This window comes from Oryza sativa, chromosome 3, assembly GCF_034140825.1.
Source record: "Oryza sativa Japonica Group chromosome 3, ASM3414082v1".
Lineage (NCBI taxonomy): Eukaryota > Viridiplantae > Streptophyta > Magnoliopsida > Poales > Poaceae > Oryza > Oryza sativa.
The window spans coordinates 31,608,609-31,627,465 of NC_089037.1; the positions used below are offsets into that span (position 1 = coordinate 31,608,609).

General features: G+C 43.4%; 3 protein-coding genes and 1 pseudogene across 5 annotated transcripts; 1 reads left to right on the forward strand and 3 right to left on the reverse strand.

Annotated features, from left to right (window-relative positions):
* Nucleotides 1-1,108: 1,108 nt before the first annotated feature.
* LOC4334095 (uncharacterized) lies at nucleotides 1,109-7,662 on the reverse strand. 2 transcript variants are annotated; one of them, XM_015776118.3, is made up of 8 exons: nucleotides 7,534-7,662; nucleotides 6,846-7,448; nucleotides 6,467-6,763; nucleotides 5,508-5,716; nucleotides 4,945-5,117; nucleotides 2,482-3,020; nucleotides 2,286-2,358; nucleotides 1,109-1,812 (listed from the first exon to the last, which is right to left on the reverse strand). In XM_015776118.3, the coding sequence occupies exons 2-8, from the start codon at nucleotides 7,245-7,247 to the stop codon at nucleotides 1,298-1,300; spliced, it is 2,208 nt and encodes a 735-aa protein (XP_015631604.1). In that variant the 5' UTR covers nucleotides 7,248-7,448; nucleotides 7,534-7,662; the 3' UTR covers nucleotides 1,109-1,297. The 2 variants fall into 2 exon arrangements, with proteins under 2 accessions (XP_015631604.1, XP_025879622.1); XM_026023837.2 differs by having other exon boundaries at nucleotides 6,846-7,662.
* Nucleotides 7,663-10,624: 2,962 nt separating this feature from the next.
* LOC4334096 (uncharacterized) lies at nucleotides 10,625-14,358 on the forward strand. The gene is made up of 10 exons (XM_015777706.3): nucleotides 10,625-10,792; nucleotides 10,985-11,044; nucleotides 11,146-11,185; nucleotides 11,773-11,951; nucleotides 12,609-12,647; nucleotides 12,723-12,809; nucleotides 12,930-12,990; nucleotides 13,451-13,575; nucleotides 13,669-13,760; nucleotides 13,850-14,358. The coding sequence occupies exons 1-10, from the start codon at nucleotides 10,745-10,747 to the stop codon at nucleotides 13,965-13,967; spliced, it is 849 nt and encodes a 282-aa protein (XP_015633192.1). The 5' UTR covers nucleotides 10,625-10,744; the 3' UTR covers nucleotides 13,968-14,358.
* A 531-nt stretch (nucleotides 14,359-14,889) lies between these two features.
* On the reverse strand, nucleotides 14,890-16,059 carry LOC4334097 (late embryogenesis abundant protein D-34-like; annotated as a pseudogene). Its single transcript, XR_010739856.1, has 2 exons — nucleotides 15,288-16,059; nucleotides 14,890-15,188 (listed from the first exon to the last, which is right to left on the reverse strand). The product of XR_010739856.1 is annotated as a late embryogenesis abundant protein D-34-like (transcript).
* Nucleotides 16,060-17,262: 1,203 nt separating this feature from the next.
* LOC4334098 (late embryogenesis abundant protein 47) lies at nucleotides 17,263-18,152 on the reverse strand. Its single transcript, XM_015774637.3, has 2 exons — nucleotides 17,720-18,152; nucleotides 17,263-17,628 (listed from the first exon to the last, which is right to left on the reverse strand). Exons 1-2 carry the CDS (start codon nucleotides 18,116-18,118, stop codon nucleotides 17,383-17,385), a joined length of 645 nt encoding a protein of 214 aa, XP_015630123.1. The 5' UTR covers nucleotides 18,119-18,152; the 3' UTR covers nucleotides 17,263-17,382.
* Nucleotides 18,153-18,857: the final 705 nt, after the last annotated feature.

Here is an 18,857-nt window from a genome sequence, read left to right on the forward strand (position 1 = left end):
ATCCTTGCCACATAAACATAGTACTGTTCTTCATCCTCCCCTCTGTGTGGCCAGACGCCCAGACCCATCATTCGTCTCATGCCCAGGGTTCCTTTGTTTTGGTGTTAAAATGTCAGCCTTAGCGAGATGGTAGATTTCGTGAATTTCAAGAGAAATAAATTCAACGAATTTCAACCAAGAACAAAAAAGATTGGTTTGGGGAACTCTAAATTTCGGTCATGAAACATGAATGAAACTGTGCCGTCTGCTCAAACATCCATCTCTACATCTATCACATTTTCCAACCTTAACACGTTTGAGAAGAGGGCTGGCAAAGGTGGGGAAAATCCATTCACAATTCCTTGAAACAATTCAGGAGAGAACAAATATGGAGCTGAACTCAACGAGCGCAACAATGGAGTCAGGTGCAATGAGCCAATGACTCAGCACGATGATGCTGAAGATTCGTCTGACAGCATCGAGATTCCAGATGACCAGGAGTCCTAAATCAAGTGATACTCCCTCCGTCCCATAATATAAGTGATTTTAAGTTTTTACTTACACTGTTTGACCGCTCGTCTTATTTAAAAAAAATTTAGAATTATTATTTATTTTTTTTGACTTACTTTATTATCCAAAGTACTTTAAGTACAACTTTTCGTTTTTTATATTTGAATAATTTTTTTAATAAGACAAGTGGTCAAACAGTGCAAGCAAAAACTTAAAAACCCTTATATTATGGTACGGAGGGAGTATATTAATAGCCGCAACCAACAAATCAATCCTCAGGCTGCAGGCTGCTGCTTCGAGCGAGACCTGATGTCACCAGCTGATCTACTATTTCATCAGATTACTCAGCCACCGCAGATTTCATCAATCGCCGGGGTTCCTTCAGCTCCATGAATTCTTCAGTATTGCGATTCCAACAGGAATATCGCCTAATCTTACAACTGACAAGCAGTAATTACTGAAAGGAAAATTGCCTCCGTGCTGCGCTGCTGCTCATTCTAGTCAAAATCTGTAAATGCTTACCTCTCCAACATTGCTCTGGGATCACAGCAGCTGCAGCAGAAGCAACCTGTAATGTAAATTTACTTACACGACAGAAGAACACAAGGATAAACGACGCTGACAGTAGAACGATCACTTTAAGTACGGTAAAACTGGTACTGCTAAACGGTAAAACTGGTATTAGGGAGAGCGAAGGTTCCTAAAGGCATGTCCACGGATTACCGCGAGTTTCACGGTATTACTGGTTTAGTCCAAACCAGATGGGTTGGTAACAAACTCATACGACAGTACAACAAAGCAGGCACTCTCAGTTGGCAGTATCAGCAGGTAGCCCGAAATGCTCCTGAATGACTCCTGATGGCGTTTTCCCAAATCCATCAGCGATTCCCAGCATGACCTTGAGCTTCTCCTCTTCACTCTTCACTTGATCCACACGCTTCATAACATTGGTGATTAGTGTACTATATAGTGAACCATCATCATCAGCTAAGGGCATAGGGTCTGCAAGGACGGATCTTTCAGAATCAAGCTGACGATAAAGACTCAGGACATGATCCTTCTGGGAATAAAGCTTCTGCTCTGCCAGCTTGTACTCTGCTTCCTGAGATCTCTTCAGTTCTTTAAGAGCATGATCTATCGAATCTTCGAACCTGACAGACAGTGTGTGTTGATCCTCGGTAATGTAAGCTGGAAGATTTTCAACAGCCCTCTGCAAATCATTGTCAGCCAAATCAACATAATATGGAAACCCTGGAGGAGCATCCTCTTCTGGAGCTTGCTGGATCCCAAGCACTGTTACACCACCGGTAGCAGGGGAAACTTCTGCATGAGACATATGGAACTCAATTATGCACAATTATAGCAGCAAAGCAATACATAAAGCAACAACAGAAGTAAATCTGAGATCCAAATTGTTGTCAGTCCTCTATGGTTTTAATTGTGCAAAATTACAGACAACATGATTAGCAGCAGTATATCTATAGCAATGAAGCCATGGGCATGACAGGGGAGCTAGACTCCACATGTTACAAAAACTACCAAAACATCACTTACATTTTTCAAAATAAATGGTCTGTATGGAACAAATCGCAGATGGTTTTGACTAGTATGATCCAAATATCAGCATAATCTATAGAGTTTCCGTTCTGTCTAATAACATAAGAGGGCACCAAATATCTGGGCCATTGCAGCTAGGCTGGGCGCTGTTTGAGCAATGGATTGTCCTCTGGATATCTAGAGCAATATATTTGCCTAATATAGTTCTCTATGATCAGTTGCATTCAAAATTAAGTTACCTGCACTTGGAGTTGAGTTGATACCATTATCTTCCATTTTCCAAACTTCAGCAAGATCAACCCCACACTTTAGCTGCATATAGTTGTAAACCATCAGTGCATAGCCACAAACTACTTATAAGAGATCAAAAAGAAGATAAATGGTGACCAAAATGGAAGTTTCCACAAGTGGCTAAAAAAATAAAACTGACCATACCTTTGCCATTGCTGATCTCATAATGCTCTCCAAGCTTTTTGCTCTTGTTTGTCTTGAACCACGCACTAGGCATAAGCCAGTATTCAGGATAGGTTCAATGTCATCCCTTGATTGAAGAGATTGGCATATTTCCAAGAATTTTTCTACGTGCAGCATCAAGTTCGTTTTGTTATCACAACGTCTGCAACAATACTGCATGTCCAAGTCAATACATCCTCCAACTGTTCCAGCCATAAAAGTACGGAGAGCACAATCAAGGTGCCCAATATGCCCACATATTTTGTTCTCTTCTAGGACTGCCTCACACTTAATGTAGCTATAACCTCCAAAGGAATAGTCAACAACCCTGCGGCAGAAAACACAGCAGCACTCTCGGCAGAAATCAGGCATTTTGCAGCAGAGGTCACAATCCTGTGCCGGAGATGATTCAATGAATCCCTCTCTCTCAAGTTTACACAAGTTATTCCTGGCCTTGCATGGTCCAGCTGGATCAGCTTGCCTTGCATAAGGACAAAAGACCCTCCTCACTTCTCCACCTCCTGAAGACATTTTTGGTGTTAAAGAACAGCAAAAATACAAGGGAAAATCAACAAAGTAGCAGAAAACATGCAAAGGCAGTATATAGGATGCATTTTCTAACCCGTTAACACACAAAGGAAAGAACACACATCTCAAGTGAAGAAAAAAATCCCTTTGGCTACATGTTACAACCAAGGTATTGGATCAAACCTCACATCAATACCAGGTTAGATATGAATAAAAGTAAGACAAAATCAGTTTATATGCTACATATGAATTCCGAATGAGGCAAATGATCTATTTTCCTTTATCGGTGTTACGATTTGGGGAAAAACACCACTTGAATCAATGGAAAACACCACTTGATAGAAAAGAATGGAGCTTACTGTAACTTGACTCCAGAATATAGACGTAAAAACCAGCGTCAGTGTTACTCTCCGAAGGGGGAAGGAGATAGCGTTCATGGATCCGCCTCAATGAGTTGGTTCGCGCAAATGGATCCATCGGCACCACGATGAGGTAGAGGCAGAAGCAAGGATCAGATTGGCGGCTAGGGTTTAGGAGCAGAGAGTGCAAGAGGTAAGCTGTGTAGAACAACCTATATATACAGTGGCGGAGCCAGAAATGGGCTTTACCCAGGCTGGGCAAACAAACCATCCTGGTATGGGCCCTCTATACCTGTAAATTTTACTTTCTATAAAGGGTTACAAGGGTCTTTCAGGACCAGGCCTGGCTGAAGCCCGAGCAGCCCAGGGCCCGTTGTCGCTAATTTATGGATAAAATATGTGTGTTATACACAGGATAAACATTAAAATGTTCAAAGCGCATCCACCAAAAATAACAACCAAGTCTTGAAGCACTTCCCAGATTACACATGAACAAAAGTATTTTGTAAATAGATAGGATATCATTCTGGCTAAACAATATTGAGAACATAGTTTATTGGCTACACTATAGAGGCACTGTAACAGGAGATTTATCACATGATAACAGATATCGACATTGATGGTGCATAGGCACAAGAAAAATCAAAAGTGTGGTTAGTACACTGAGAATCTATTGCATTCTGAGAAGCACTGTTGCCTATCGACTTTATTATTTCCAATGTATACTTTTTCCATTTTTATTTCCAGTGTAACATGGCAGGTAACCTGTGATGTTTTCACATTTCTACACTAGATTATCCTGTTAGTTAGGAGGTATGCTAAGTGGTAGAGCTGAATAAAGTTATTGAAGAAGGTGCATCAAAGTACAAAACCAATCAAAGTGTTTATAACGATAAGGAATCGATGGCACAGACTGTGTCAAAAGAAAGTCTAAAAATGTGGATCGGGGATACATAGGGTAGAGTTCCAGTGATATGTTAGCTACTTAAAACATAAAAGATTCAAAATATGGAAGTTTATACAAAATAACAGTGAAAAAGGTAAGCCATACAAAAATCAGATTTTGATTACACGAGAAGGTCACTATTAGATAGAGGAAAGGAACACAGAAAGGTCCTCAGGCAGGTAGGCATTTTTAGTAAGTAATGTTGTATATTAATTACTTCAAGAGAATCAAATAGTAAGTCACAAAAAAATATAGTCTCCTATATGAAATGAATGTTTTTCCAAAAAGAAGGTCTAATCCTACATAAGAAGCGCCCAATACACACAATGAAATGAATGGTGTATGGCACTGGCTACTTGGTGAATATCTCTACAAATAAGCACCTGGTATTATATGTAGTCCAAGCCGCTAGTCACTACAGCGTCTGTAATGGTCTGCTATAGTATTCTAAACCGCACAGAATCCAATAGTCACCACAACTGCCAGTGAGCTGATGTCAGAGCCCAGTCTCTGGTCCGGTGGTTGTACAGCACCGCTAGGAAATACTGTAAAAGACAATCTTACATGGAAACAGCAACTAAAAGAACATAAAAGGCAACAGAAAGGTTTAACCTCTTTGGATACAGTGTCCTTTAGCAGGGATCTTCCAAATAAACATAGAAAAGAATGTGTTCGGATCCATATCTGGAAACTCTGTCTTGATAAATTCTTCAACCTTTAGTCTACTTGTGAATGATGTCTTTTTACCAGTAGCATCACGAAAACGTGAGGGCGGTGTAAGGTACCTGTTCACAGATGTATCCATAACACAAGTTAATAGTACTGCTAAAATTCATTTTCTAGACCGAACAACCATAGATAACTCAAACAATTTTGGTGGGGAAGGCCAGCGGCCTGTTGGTGGGAGGCTGTTTAACCTTGCCATCGACCCAGTTCAAGTCCTACCACTAGCATGAGTGTCCCTTCTCCTTAATGGAATGATAGAGCTACTGGCCCAGTTCTAAAAATAATAATGAATAATAGCATACGAGCCTTCCAACACACTAGAAGAATTCACCTACCAAACTTGGTCTGATTCTAATTAAGAATCAGTGTCCTGTGTTTATTTTCTTCTCCTTATAGCAAAAGTAAAAAACTTCAGATGGAAGCTATTTAGGCCTAGAAAACAGCATTACCTATCAAGCCAGTGGCCAGTTGCAGAAGCCCTGTTTCCCACTTTCCAGCTCCATTGATCTCCAGGACATGGCCAGTTTTCGGGAGCATAGGGCATACCTGTACCACATGAATTACCTTCAACTGGCATAGCACCATTCTCACTTGTGAACTTTTCTGATAGATCCTGCTCCTCAGCTATGTTAATTTCTGTTACCGCCTCGCTAGGGACCTGAAAGAAACAGGAATCTCATCAGTCAAGAACATATAGCCGAAATTTTACTCATGTACTGAACTCAGAGACTATTGCGCAGACTTGCATTCATTCTTTGATTTGGTCAAGTGAAAGAGACCAAAAGAACAGTTAGAACAATGGATTATCTCAATGCAGAGAAGCAATTGTGTACAGTGAAGTTTTGGCGAGATGCAATGGATTACATACAACCTTGCATGAATGAAATGATAGACAATTTGATGACAGCAGATGCACAAAATAACAAACAGAAATTGTACAGCGGTATGAGAACATGCAGCACGCAGGTAATAACAAAAAGCTCAAGGTACAATTTATCTTATTTGCATTTTTTTTTAAAAAAATGCATATGCACCTACTGAACAAAAGGATCTGGTTACCCTATTTTATCATAGACTACTTTGCATAGATTACTGTTGGGCCAAGTGTAGCTTGCAGCTGCGACCAAATAGTCCACGGAATAATTCTGACCAAGCTAGTAAAATACTGTGTTTATCACATGTAGGTTTATAGGGCTAAAGAAACACTGCATGCCACAATTTTGGTGACGAAACAAACACTTGCATAAGAAAGCATAACAAATAGTTAGAGGTGGAAAAATAAGGATTCAACCAATCACCCTACCAATTTTACTAATGCTAAACCCTCATTCAACGAAATGAAAACAAATCATGTCAGCAAAATAATTAATTATATGTCTCATATTTATTCAGTTTCAGAGATAGATACCTCGTTTTCATTCACCATTTCTTTCGAACTTTTGATAATAATGGGTGACACCAAAACATTTGTTGGTGTCCGTTGAGATTCCATGTCTTTCAAACTTTTGACAATGGGTGACACCAAACCATTTGTTGGTGTCCGTTGAGGTTTCTCCTTTGGTGGGTCTCTTCGCGCCTTTTTTGCCGGTGGACTCTTTGGGCTGCCAGAAGCTAGACATCTTTCTCTATCCTTACCGAATAGCTCTAGTAACCTATCGTAATGATCAATGGGCTTGTTGATCCATTTCCTGGCTTCCGGTTTCCTCTACAAGATCAAAGCAAAGAGTTCAAAACAGCTTGAGAAATTTCAGCAATGCTGATTGATTGACAACAAAAAATAAACAGACCTCGATGTACTCCCTCCAAACAGTTGGGTCAGCATAAAACTTCTTGTTCATCGCGCTCCACTTAAAGCCACTCTGGTTCTGGAAGAGGTTCTCGCATTCATGGAAGTTCTCCTTGATGGACTTGAGACGGTTCTTGATGTTTGACCTGTCGATGGCCACCCCGAACCTCTCGGCGACCCCGGAGATGATGCTATCGAAGGCCGCGGAGTGAAACCTCCCCTCGCCCCTGTTCCCGATCGCCTGCTGGTGCAGCAACGCGTCGATGAGATACTCGTTCATCTTCTCGGACCACACCACCGTCTCCCTGCCGCCCGGCCTGGGGCCTCCTCCCGCATTGCCGCCGCCGCTGCCGCTGCCGCTGCCGCTCGCGCCGGGGCTATACTTGCCTTTCTTCTTCACCATCTCCCCAGCCACAACGCCGCTCCCCCGCGAGCGCTCCGCCGCCGCCGCCTACACCGCACGGGCCGCAGCGGGCGCCGCGCAAACGAATTGACGAAATTGAATTGAACCCTCCACCCCCTCCCCTCTCCTCGCCCCCCCCCCCCCCCCCCCCCCCCCGCCTTTGCTCCGAGCGATTGCGCGATCAAGCCATCTAGGGTTTACCTAACGAACGGATCCGAGATCAGCAATCGGCGAGACGAGGGGGGATGAGGAGGAAGGATTCAGGATTGGGTTGGTGCGATCTTACCAGCGAAGAAGCGTAGCGAGAGGTGGAGCAGCGTGGAGGAGGAGGAGGAGGGGAACGAACGAGCCAACGAACGCGACGCGAGAGAGAGAGAATGGGAGTAGCCGTATTCTCTCTCCGTTGGGTGGGGGTGGGGGAGGCTGGTGGTCAGGTCTACTGATCTCTACTCTACCAATATCATATACGGTGGGCGTATGTATGGAGTATGTGTATACGTAACGTACGTACGTAGACGGTGAGTTTGGCTAAAACTGGACACGAGTTAATGCTGGGATATGGGCCGGTTGGGCCTTGGCTGGACTTGGTCTGCCACATCGCGGTCCAGCTGGCACGGCGCGACCGCCACGTTGTACATGGAGAGGGTTTTTGGGTGTCGTGGAGGTTGAATCGGAGGACGACACGTAGAATTTATGATGTGGCAGTCTATGGTGGATTAGGTAAGTCTGAAAAGATATAGACCTTATCACATATCTATATTATTTTCTAAAAAATAATAATAATGGTAATGGTAATAATAAATAAACAAAAGGTCCAAACAATCTAATGGATCATTTCACATTTGATGTTGCTATAAGTTTCGGATTCCAATGAGTCAACATGGCATGACGTATGTTATAAAACCCTCGCATACGACAAAATATAGTTATCATAACTCTTCATCTTTTAACATAACAAATCACAATACCTTGTTTATTTGTGTTTAGGTAATTACATCTTTCTTTTTCCAATCCTTCTGTCCGGTATTAGCAACAAGTTTTCCCGCTAAAGGTGAGATCAAAATGTAGTTTTACTACTTTCTGAAAAACGACATAAATTATTTTTAAGTATAGCCGGACATATTAAAGACAATTGTTTTTATTTCATTGAACTTTTGTATAATATGGTAATAAACTAAGAATAAAGCACAATCATTTACATGGTCTATTATTGCCATATAACTTCTCCATAGTATTGCCACTTTATCACATCAGCGGTTACATTATATTAATTAAACTGTCATATGTGTTAAGCGTTATGTATATTTCAGTTATTTGAATAAACTCAATAGGGGCGGTTCATGTTTCTTGAGAGTTATGCATATTTCAGTTATTTGAATAAATCGAATAGGGGTGGTTCATGTTTCATGATCTCAGGTGAGGAGGACATTAATGATATGGGATGCTAAGGTTCATCTTCCATCATTATTTTTACCGAGATTCATATAAGACGTGTGTTATATATGTATAAAATTAAGGGGTTGCACCTCTCTACTAACAACAGAAAAATATAACGAGAAGATAAAACATCCCAAATTAAAGCAATTTAGGAAAAAGTATGATCAAGTTACCAACAGTCTGACAATACACTTTAAAATTCAGCCCTTCTAACCGAGTGTGGCAAGGCATGATAGGTATCAACCCCATTTGTTGTCTTGAATTTTAATTATATCTTAGATGAAGTGGAACTTGCTAACCGACAGAAGCTTGAAGCATATTTGCCATAAAGCGATTGGATGAGTAATGGTATAGCGTTCTTATATATAAGTGGATTTTATAATGTCTAACCCCGTTGGGTTTTATGTAGTTTTTTTTAGTCAAGAGAGAACTTTATTAATGACTAAATAGAGGGTTACATTCTTGATTTAACAAGTCTAGGATTGATGCGGGGGCGCACAGCCTCCATTCCCCACACGACCTAGTACTCGTTGCCATTTGTGCTAACACATGAGCAACCCTATTAGCTTGTCTCTTAATCTTGTGCACTTGCACCCGTTCGATACAATTTAGTTGGATTTCTATCATTAGAAAGAAGTGCATATCTCACACGTTGCATCTTGTATTTAGACATTAGATTCAAGGCTATACCTCACTCGATGTGTGTTACCATATTTTTAGGATTCAAAGTTGTTGGCAACTTTTTTGAACAAGTCACAAAATACGATCGAAACACCTAAACGTCATATGGTGACACGGAGTCGCCAACCACCTCGATCTAAACAAAGCTAAGGCTGCGTTCTTTTCAGTGGATTGGGAACTCCTTTCCTTTGCACGGAAAACGGAGCGGTCCATTAGCGCGTAATTAATTAAGTATTAGTTAATTTTTTTAAAAAAATGGATCAATATGATTTTTTTAAGCAACTTTCGTATAGAAACTTTTTGCAAAAATGCACTGTTTAGCAGTTTGAAAAGCATGCGCGCGGAACACGAGGAAGAGGGGTGGAACATTGAGCAAAGAACACAGCCTAAATCAAGATGAGTTTTGTAAAATTAAATCGGCCAGTGGAGCCGATTTAGATGAAACAGGGATAAACACCCGTCTCATGGGCAAATGAAAAGTTTACAAAAGGGTATTTGCACTCTTACAGCGAGGATAGATGACAGTTAGTTCAAACCGACAAAAATGGACAAAACTAGGCTAGAATTAGGCAGAAAGTATATGCGACATTGAAAAAGTGATTCAATTGGCTAATTGTGCTAGAAACAGATTGTGTGGTCAATCGAACTGGTCTTGACCCTTATAAAGAGGTTTATCTTGCTTTCTATAAGACCTCCTCCACGTCTAACTTAGGGTAGAGATCAATTAGGACTCGAAAAAATAGATTACCAAACAATGAAACTCGAGACTCAGACTCGGACTTAGCCGGTCTGACTAGTCACAAGTCGTCGGTCAGACTGGTCATGTGAAAGAAACGTACTTTTCAAACTCTGACAATGATTTCCTATTTCGTGTCAAGGTGTTAAATTTTTGGTGTTAACAAAAACCATCGTATCTTTTTCATTTACAGTAGAACTCAACTACGAGTACCAACTTATGACGAAAATAAAAGATTCATTTAAACGGGAATAAATTCGTGTGCAGTGGTGGGTAAGTGTAAAAAAAAAAAGCCAACAATCCCAAAAATTCACCTGAGCATTAACCTGCCAAGTCGTGCCAGGCCATACCGGCCAACATTACACGGACGCATACGTGCACAGGGCTTCCACGAGACCAGCCACGCAAGCACCTCCCCTGCATCACCCACCGTCCAGAACTCGATCGACGGCCCAGATAATCCCACGTCGTATGACTGCAAAAGGAAGAGGAGATAAAAACTCGAGAAATTAAGCCCTGAACCGGAAGGACCCCGAGAGGTCGTCGAATGGCAACTCCGCCTCCCTCGAACCCGACGACGACGCTCCGAGTCGGCTCTCACTGATCGCTTCTAGAAGCTTCCGGAAGGCTCCGACCCCCCGCCATGGCCGCGCCCTTCTTCTCCACGCCTTTCCAGCCCTACGTCTACCAGGTGGGGCTCCTCCGCTGCACGATCTGATCCTTCAATTTTTCCCTTCGCACACACGGTCTGGTCTTATCCCGGCGTGGATGTTAGGGCTAGATTCGAGCTCGTCGGGCTGGATCCGCCCGATCCGTAGCGTTTGGTTGCTGATTGGAATCCCCTCTGATCTAACCTGGTTTGAATCGTGTGTGTTGGTTCCAGAGCCAGGAAGGATCTGTGACGGCGTTCCAGATATCCGGCGGCGATGTGCAGGTCCTGCAGGTAGCTCCTGGTTATTCTTGTTTGCTAGCTCTTAATCTTCGATCCTTAAGAGGAATCGAACCCTGCTCATTCGGAATTGTTGTGTCGAAATGATATTTTAGGTGATGGTTAAGTCACAGGAAAAGTTGACCGTGAAACCAGGTACTCTCCAGTAACTTGATTGAACTTCTCTTTTGCAGCTGAAATATCTGCAGCTTGCCCGATTTATGAATACTCTTTGTTTCAGATGCTGAATTACCTGTTGTTTTTAAGGTTAACTTTGTAATAATTGGGATCAGTTGCAGAACTATAGATTACCACCATACTTTTAGTTGTATGTTATGATAAAACCAGATAAATCTAATATACATGAGTAGTTTCATTACTATCATGGTTTTGTAGTGCAATTTACTGTAACTTGTCCTGAAATTCCTAGTAAATTAAGGGGCTATGTGGGTTCCTTTACCTACCCAGGAGTACCTAAATTTGGATAAGGATTTACATGCTCATAGATAGGCAACGGAGCCAAACATACATTTATGCGGTTATTGTAATAGTAAATCCAAAACTGTTGTTGTAAACATTTCAAATTGTCTTCTTTAGATGAATGGCAGAGCTCCTGCCCTACTCCCTCGAAAAAAACATGTATGCAGTTGTTACTGCTAGTGCTTGTCATATGGCTTCTGTGAATCCTGTGATGTTCTTAGAGTTTGTTAGTGTGTAGCTTTCATCATTGTTGTATTCTTCAGGTACAATGTGCTACATGTCTGGTAATATTCAAACGGACAACAACTACTTGCCTGAAAATGATGGAGGTGTGTGGCAGTGGATTTTTGGGAAAAGCATAAGCAGCAGTGTTTTCTTCAACCCTGGCTCTGATGATGGATATGTTGGGATTTCTGCACCATTTCCTGGGAGAATACTGCCTGTTAGTATCTTTTTTGAAAATAGAGTCATTATGTCATTCAAATCCCTAGTATCATCTTTCACCTACTTGTAGCTTAGCTTTGACTCTCTGCACCATTACTTTACTTACTGTACAGAACTGCATATGAGCATATCGCTCATGGGTAATCATCACTGTTGTCCTCTTACAATTAGCAAGATTACATATCTTATTAGTGACAAACTGACAAATTTCCATCATTCTTCTATAATTATGATTCAGAATTTAGACTGTTGGAGGACTTGCTTCATTCTTTTGTTCAAAATTTCAAATGCACTCCCCAGCACTCAGTTGTTTCCAATCTGAACCATATGTTTTACCTATAGATAAAAAGGTCAACAGTTCATTGTGCATACATTAGAATTTGGTCCTGTAGCAATTAATAATGAGGTGTAATGTGCATACTAGCATGATAATAACATGTATGAGTTAATCTAGTAAGCTGCATGAGATGTAGGTTCTGGATGACTAGATGTGATATTATCATATTATTCCAGCAAACCATTGCCTTCCGTGAAAATGAATACCTGGTTCAGTGTTCATATAATTTACTCTATTAAATTTTATGGAAAGTGGTACTTATATTATTGACCAACCTGCTTTCTTAGTCATAAATGGAAAATGTTTATTATATTACAGATGGATCTAGCAAACTTTGGTGGAGAACTTCTTTGCCAGGTAAGTTATGTGCGAAGTTAGTTGTTTGGCTGAAAACAATCACAGAAACCTCATATTACCTTATTGTCCTTTCAGGCAGATGCTTTTCTCTGCTCAGTTAATGATGTGTCAGTCACAAGTACAGTTGAGCAGAGGCCGCGAAACATTGAAATTGGTGCAGAGGTAGGGTAATTAACTAATTATTTAGGTACTTTGGAGATCATGTGGGACCTGTTAGTTCTTTGCAAGCTAGTACTTGTTAACTTTTTGTTGGGAATTGAAAGATGTGCATTCCCTCTACAGGTGATCCTCAAACAGAAGCTTAGGGGTCAAGGGATGGCTTTCCTTGTTGGTGGTGGATCAGGTATAATTCATTTCACCCTTTGTGTCAGTTTCATGGACTGGAGATTGATTTTGGAATTTGAAACTGCAATACTGTTCTGATCTATGGAGTAAATACTAGAATATATTATTGTTCATACTATAATTAGGAGCTATGGTTCTGATGTTCTGTAAAATTTTTAGGATGCATTGAGGATATATACTATCTAGTGCTAAAGGAACATAATATGGTGCCACAGTTTATGCTGGCATGATTTTAATGTTGTCAACATTGGCAATACCTGCGGCACTATCCAATTCACTATATATTTACATATTCTGTCATAAGTTAGATAGTGAAGTATGAAATCTCCGATTTGTTTCAAATTAGCATGGAACCTTTTGAACTCATATCGTTTTTGTTTTGACATAAGCAAGTTATTTTTTAACCCTGGCCAACAAAGCCCCTAACTCTGGCAGATTTTGCTCTTCACTTTTGCTAGTCATGCAGAAAATTCTTGCCCCTCGTGAGGTGATTACAGTTGACGCTGCTTGTATTGTGGCTATGACAACCACCATCAACTTTCAGTTGAAAACCCCTAACCAACCGAGAAGAGTAGTCTTCAGTGTGAGTACATCCGTCCCCCCTACTGCCTATCAACTAAAGTTTCTTGTTGAAAATAACTAATTTCCTTACACTGATGAACCATCGGCTATGCAGGGGGGTAACCAGCTTACAGCATCTCTCACAGGACCAGGCGTGGTCTTCATACAGAGCCTACCCTTTCATCGGCTTTCACAACGCATTGCAAGGTAAGATATGCTGCAATGCATCATTTTGTACCACACCTAGCTCATCACCGACTGTACATAACTGAATTTATTCTTGTATTCTCAAGCAGTAGATCAGTGGCCGCTCCGAGCTTGAGGGACAATCCCAAGTTCTTCATCCAGATTGTCATGTTCTTCTTCCTCGCGTATGTCATGATTGTATCATCGATAATTCTGACAGATGTTTAGATGCTGCAACAAGCTACTAGTCGCGTATGTCTTAGAGAGTCATCAAATTGAAAGAGTAAAATCTCTTGCAAGTTTGCAACTCAAAGTGCATTCTCCACCACCGACCCCCTTGTAGATGTGTCTCACTGGCTCCGTTTCAAGTTGAAAAGAAGGCAGTGCACAACTGTTGTTAGAAAGTTAAATGCAAAGTTCAATGAATCGTTCTTTTGTAATACTTGCAGCGGCGAGATCTTGTTGGTCAATGAGTTCAATTTTCACAGCATATGGTGAATATACACTAAGGAGTGATTATATCTGCACTTATTGGCAGTACATATCGCTTAATAGATTGTCAGGATTATGTAACTAGTAATCCCTCCTTTTTTAATATATAAACATTTGTTAATGACTACACCCTCGTCTCAAAATATAAGGGTTTTTTAATATATAAATATTTGTTAATGACTGGGAATATAAATATTTGTTAATGACTGTTCCCTCAGTCCCAAACTATAAGAGATTTTAGATGAACCAAACCATAAGAGATTTTAGATGAATGTGACGTATATCTATAAGAGATTTTGGATAAATGGACGTATCTCAAGAGATTTTGGATGAATTTTTGGATGAATTGACGTATCTTAAGAGATTTTGGATGAATGAACGTATCTTAGTATTATGAATCTATACAGAAGTTTATATAGGAGTTTGTAGTACTAAAATACAAACCATTCATCCAAAATCTCTTACAAAATCTCTTATATAGTACTATTATATTTATATTTATATAATATATTTAGGGATGGAGGGAGTATATATGTATTATATTGCTGCTTCGTCTAGAAGATCGATCATTAGTGAGTAGTGATTGATGTCAAATATGCTCGTTGTAAACTATTAGCACTCTGGATTACGGTAACACATGCGACGACTCTCTTATACGGAGGAGAATGCTACACATAACAGTTTTATTCATAGTATATAGAACATATTAGCACGCACATTTTTGCTAAAAAATAAAACAAACGAAAAGAAAAACATACTTAGCACCGTAAACACATATGCTCGCTAAAAGCTACGGGTCGGGCGCTCCTGGTTGAGCCGCGCCGCCGCGGTCACCGCGTCCGCCACGCCGCCCGGCGTCGTCGCCATGTCCGGCCTGTTCCGCACCTCGGCCGACGGCACCCTCTCCGCGTCCTCCCTCGTCGCCGCCTTGTCCGCCGGCAGCTTGCCCCTCGCCCCCTGCGTGCACACACACACACACACCATCCAAGGTTAGCTATAGCTGCTGTACGGTCAAAAGAAAGCGGACTTGGCATCGCAGAGCGCGGCGGATGGCACCGTGAGGACGTCCCGGAGCTTGATCCTGTCCTCGTCGCGTGCCGCGGGCGCGGCGTTGTGGTCCGCCGCAGCCTGCGCCGCGGCGGCGACGCCTCCGGGGACGGTGACGGTGCGCCCCGTGGCGAGCATCTCGGCGGCCTGGATTGCCGCCGCGTCGCTCTGGTCCACCGGCTTACCCGCCGCCGCGGCGGTCGCGGCCGCCACTCCAGAGCGCGGCCGATCGTCACGGCGTCCTTGTCCAGAGAGCCGGACGGCTGGGTGGCCACCACCCGCGGCGGGGTGGCGAGCCGCGCCACCACCTGCCCGGCGACGGACTCGGTGACGACGCGGCGCCCGGGGAGCTCGGTCTCGGCGACGGCGACGGCGACGCCCTCGTCGGCGATGGCGCCGGTGACCTGCGCGCGCCCGACGTGCCCCGCCCGCGCGTTGATCGCCGCGGCGGACTGCATGGCGGCGGCGGGCCCGCCCTTCTGCGCCTCGCCGAGCACGGCCTCCTCGGCCGACTGCAGCTTCGCGGCGTCCCTGGGCGCCACGGGCTGCCCGGCCAGCTCGCCGGAGACGTCGAACACGTCGCCGTACATCACCGGCCGGGCCCCGCTGCCGTCGGGCGGCGGCCTCCTCGGCTGCCCCTGGCTCATGCTTGCGTCAAAAGAACACACGTGACGTGGCACGTTCTCGTGGCGCAAGTGCGCGTCGTGCCTCGGCGGCGAGGTGGCGCGCGGCGCGACGAGAGTATTTGTACGTGACAACGTGAGGGCGCGGGGCGAGAGACCGAGAGTACGTGGCGTCGTGGGGGGTTTACACCAGAGCGCGCCGGTGGCGGTCGAAAGGGGTAACCAGCGAGAGCCGAGAGGGTATGGGTATGGCAGATGCGGCGTGTTTTGATTCTAGCTGGTAGATTCGAGTGCTTGAGCCACTTCACGGACTGCATGCACAGTGAGCGTTGTGCTGCTGCGTTAGCTAGCTGAAAGAGATGGAGATGGGTTTTTCATCTTTTGCCTCGTCTTTTACATACCGCTTAAATAGATATATTTTTTAAAAAATAATTAATATAACATATATCATTTTATAAATATATATTATTTTTGAAGGAAAAAAATCTTTTTTAGAAGGAACATTTATAAATATATAATATCAAATAATACTGACGTACTTTTCTTATAATTTTAGAAGTTTAATTTGAAGTTGCATATATATGATAGATATATTTTATATTAATCTTTCTTATTATTCTTTTTAAAAAATTGATAACTGTTTAAGATAATACTCTAACCATTTTATATTAGAGGTCAATTATTCAAAGTTCTTTAGTTTAAATCAAATTCATAGAAAAATTAGCAAAATTTATAACACTGAATCTCAATAAATTTAACATTAAATATATTTTGATAAGTTTTAATCAAATTCATAGAAAAATTAGCAAAATTTATAACACTAAATCTCAATAAATTTATCATTAAATATATTTTGATAATATGTTTGTATTGTATTAAAAATATTTGTATATTTTTACTATAAACTTGATCAAACATAATTAAAGTTAAAGTTTAATAGTTTGACAAAGAAAAGTTATAAGATTTATAATATGAAAAGGTGAAGTATTTAGATAATATATGTAAAGAATAAGGAGGTATCCGTAAGCATAAAATGAGGAGATATCTTAAGGGATAAAACCACTTTCCCATTTTCTACGTGCAACGTGCCATGAAACAGATTTTTTGGAAGGCGCGCGCGAGACATGTTCGCAGCGGATTGGGATCGGGAGCGGTCGACACGACATGCCACCACCGTGTGCTGCCATGCCGAGTTCGGCGCTCCCAACCGCCTTTGTTTCGAGCGTGGCACGTCGTGCCGATCGGTCACACTGGTCTCGCTCTCGCAACAGGCAACATGGCTCGAGTAGCCAAGACGATTTATTAGCAGCCCTGTAATTCTCCATTTATTTACGATAAAAAAGTCTAATAATTCTTGCGTGTTAGTAATACTTGATCAAACGCATATTATTAATTATTTTATTGGATTCAAGCACTCGCTAAATTCGCTTAGCGTTCGGCAAACCGCGCGCTAATACATAATCAAACGCATGCTAAATTCGCTAGATTTGGTCGAACTGCTCGGCCAGAGCGGGTGTACATTCGTCGGCTGCCCGTGGCTGCGCGCTCCTCTTCGACTGGCACTCGGCGTCCTCCCGGTTGTGCTTCGCCGCCGCGGCGAGCGCCGCGCTCACACCGTAGGGCCTGGTCCCCTCGCCGGGGTCCTTCTCCACCTCCGCTCCCGCCGCCGCCGCCGCGTCCTCCGCCGTCACCGCCTTCTCCGTCGGCAGCATCGCCGTCGCGTTCCACTAGAAACGAGGCACAGATGCCATGGCCGAGTGAGATCATCAGGTGCAAATAGAAGGCGCGGCGGGTTGATCGATGCTGCACGAGACGTACCGCGAGGACGTCGCCGATGGTGATCGCCGTGTCCTCCGCGGGCGGCGCGGCACCGGCGTTGGCGTCCGCCGCCGCCTGCGCCTGCTCGGCGACGCCGCCGGGGACGACGCCCGCGCCCGCGCTCGCCTCCGCGGAGCTTATCGCCGCCGCGTCGGACCCGCGCACGGGCTGGTCCCCGACCGCCCTCGCCGCCGCCTCCAGCGCCTCGCCGATCTTGACCTTGCTGTCGTACGCGTCGTCGACCTCCACGACGGGGCCGCCGCAGTGCGCGGCCTGCCCCGAGGCGTCCGCCGGGGCGATGAGCCGCCGCTCGGCGTCGCCGTCGCCGCCATCAGGCTGTACTACCTGATGACCTTGGCATTCTCCTCCTCTTGGTCGTCGGGCTTGAACTTGCGCCATGGCTCTCGCCGCAGCGCGCGCCGTGCAATGCCGCAAGATTTTATACCGTGGTGGTGGCAGCCGGCGTGACATGGAGAAGAAGGACACGTGGAACTACGCACGTGTCAGGTCCTGGATGCGTTGGCTGCGCAAGCTCGGCACACGTGGGAGTGACGGTAGGAGCTAAGGCCGAGAGTTATTTTGGGTTAGGAAAGGGGTTTCATAAGGTTGCGATTTGAAGGCCATGCCCTGGGCTAATTCACTCCTATCTTACATCTTTTAACTTGAAGGTTGCAAGTCTTATTATTACTCACCGTAATGTCGTATATACTAAAACTAAAAACATCGATGAGGCTGTAGAGAATATGTGTATTGGACATCCACACGGTTTCTATATTCGACTAGAGATAGTAGGTGGACCGGATTCATATATTATATAATAGAGTAGAACTCAGTTGCTCAGTTGTTATGTTGCCTTGTATGTTAAGGCAGGTATAGAGCTCCGACCGAGTACTATCATATAATAGATTAGGAAACTAATGTTGTATCCGGCTAGGTTTCTCCTTTGTAATTCTTCCCCCAGCCTATATAAAAGGCAGGCTCCTCTGTAATCCTTCCCCCAACCTATATAAGACGAGCTGGGAGAGTCCTTCAAGAGCAAGAACACATATAACCACAATTAGATCGTCAGATCAATACTACACCCAGTAGATACAATCTCCAAACAAGAGTAGGGTCTTACGTACCTCTTATTGAGATG

What these genes read in the sequence shown, in the direction of transcription:
- LOC4334098 (XM_015774637.3), bottom strand. Translation starts at nt 18,118, where the DNA reads ATGGCGCAAGTTCAAGCCCGACGACCAAGAGGAGGAGAATGCCAAGGT. An exon ending in CCATCGGCGACGTCCTCGCG is followed by an intron (nt 17,629 to 17,719) that starts GTACGTCTCGTG and finishes CCTCGTTTCTAG; the next exon opens with TGGAACGCGACGGCGATGCT.
- LOC4334096 (XM_015777706.3), top strand. Translation starts at nt 10,745, where the DNA reads ATGGCCGCGCCCTTCTTCTCCACGCCTTTCCAGCCCTACGTCTACCAG. An exon ending in GTGGAGAACTTCTTTGCCAG is followed by an intron (nt 12,648 to 12,722) that starts GTAAGTTATGTG and finishes TTGTCCTTTCAG; the next exon opens with GCAGATGCTTTTCTCTGCTC. An exon ending in CCTTGTTGGTGGTGGATCAG is followed by an intron (nt 12,991 to 13,450) that starts GTATAATTCATT and finishes CACTTTTGCTAG; the next exon opens with TCATGCAGAAAATTCTTGCC.
- LOC4334095 (XM_015776118.3), bottom strand. Translation starts at nt 7,247, where the DNA reads ATGGTGAAGAAGAAAGGCAAGTATAGCCCCGGCGCGAGCGGCAGCGGC. An exon ending in TGAGATCAGCAATGGCAAAG is followed by an intron (nt 2,359 to 2,481) that starts GTATGGTCAGTT and finishes AACTATATGCAG; the next exon opens with CTAAAGTGTGGGGTTGATCT. An exon ending in CAACTCAACTCCAAGTGCAG is followed by an intron (nt 1,813 to 2,285) that starts GTAACTTAATTT and finishes TGTCTCATGCAG; the next exon opens with AAGTTTCCCCTGCTACCGGT.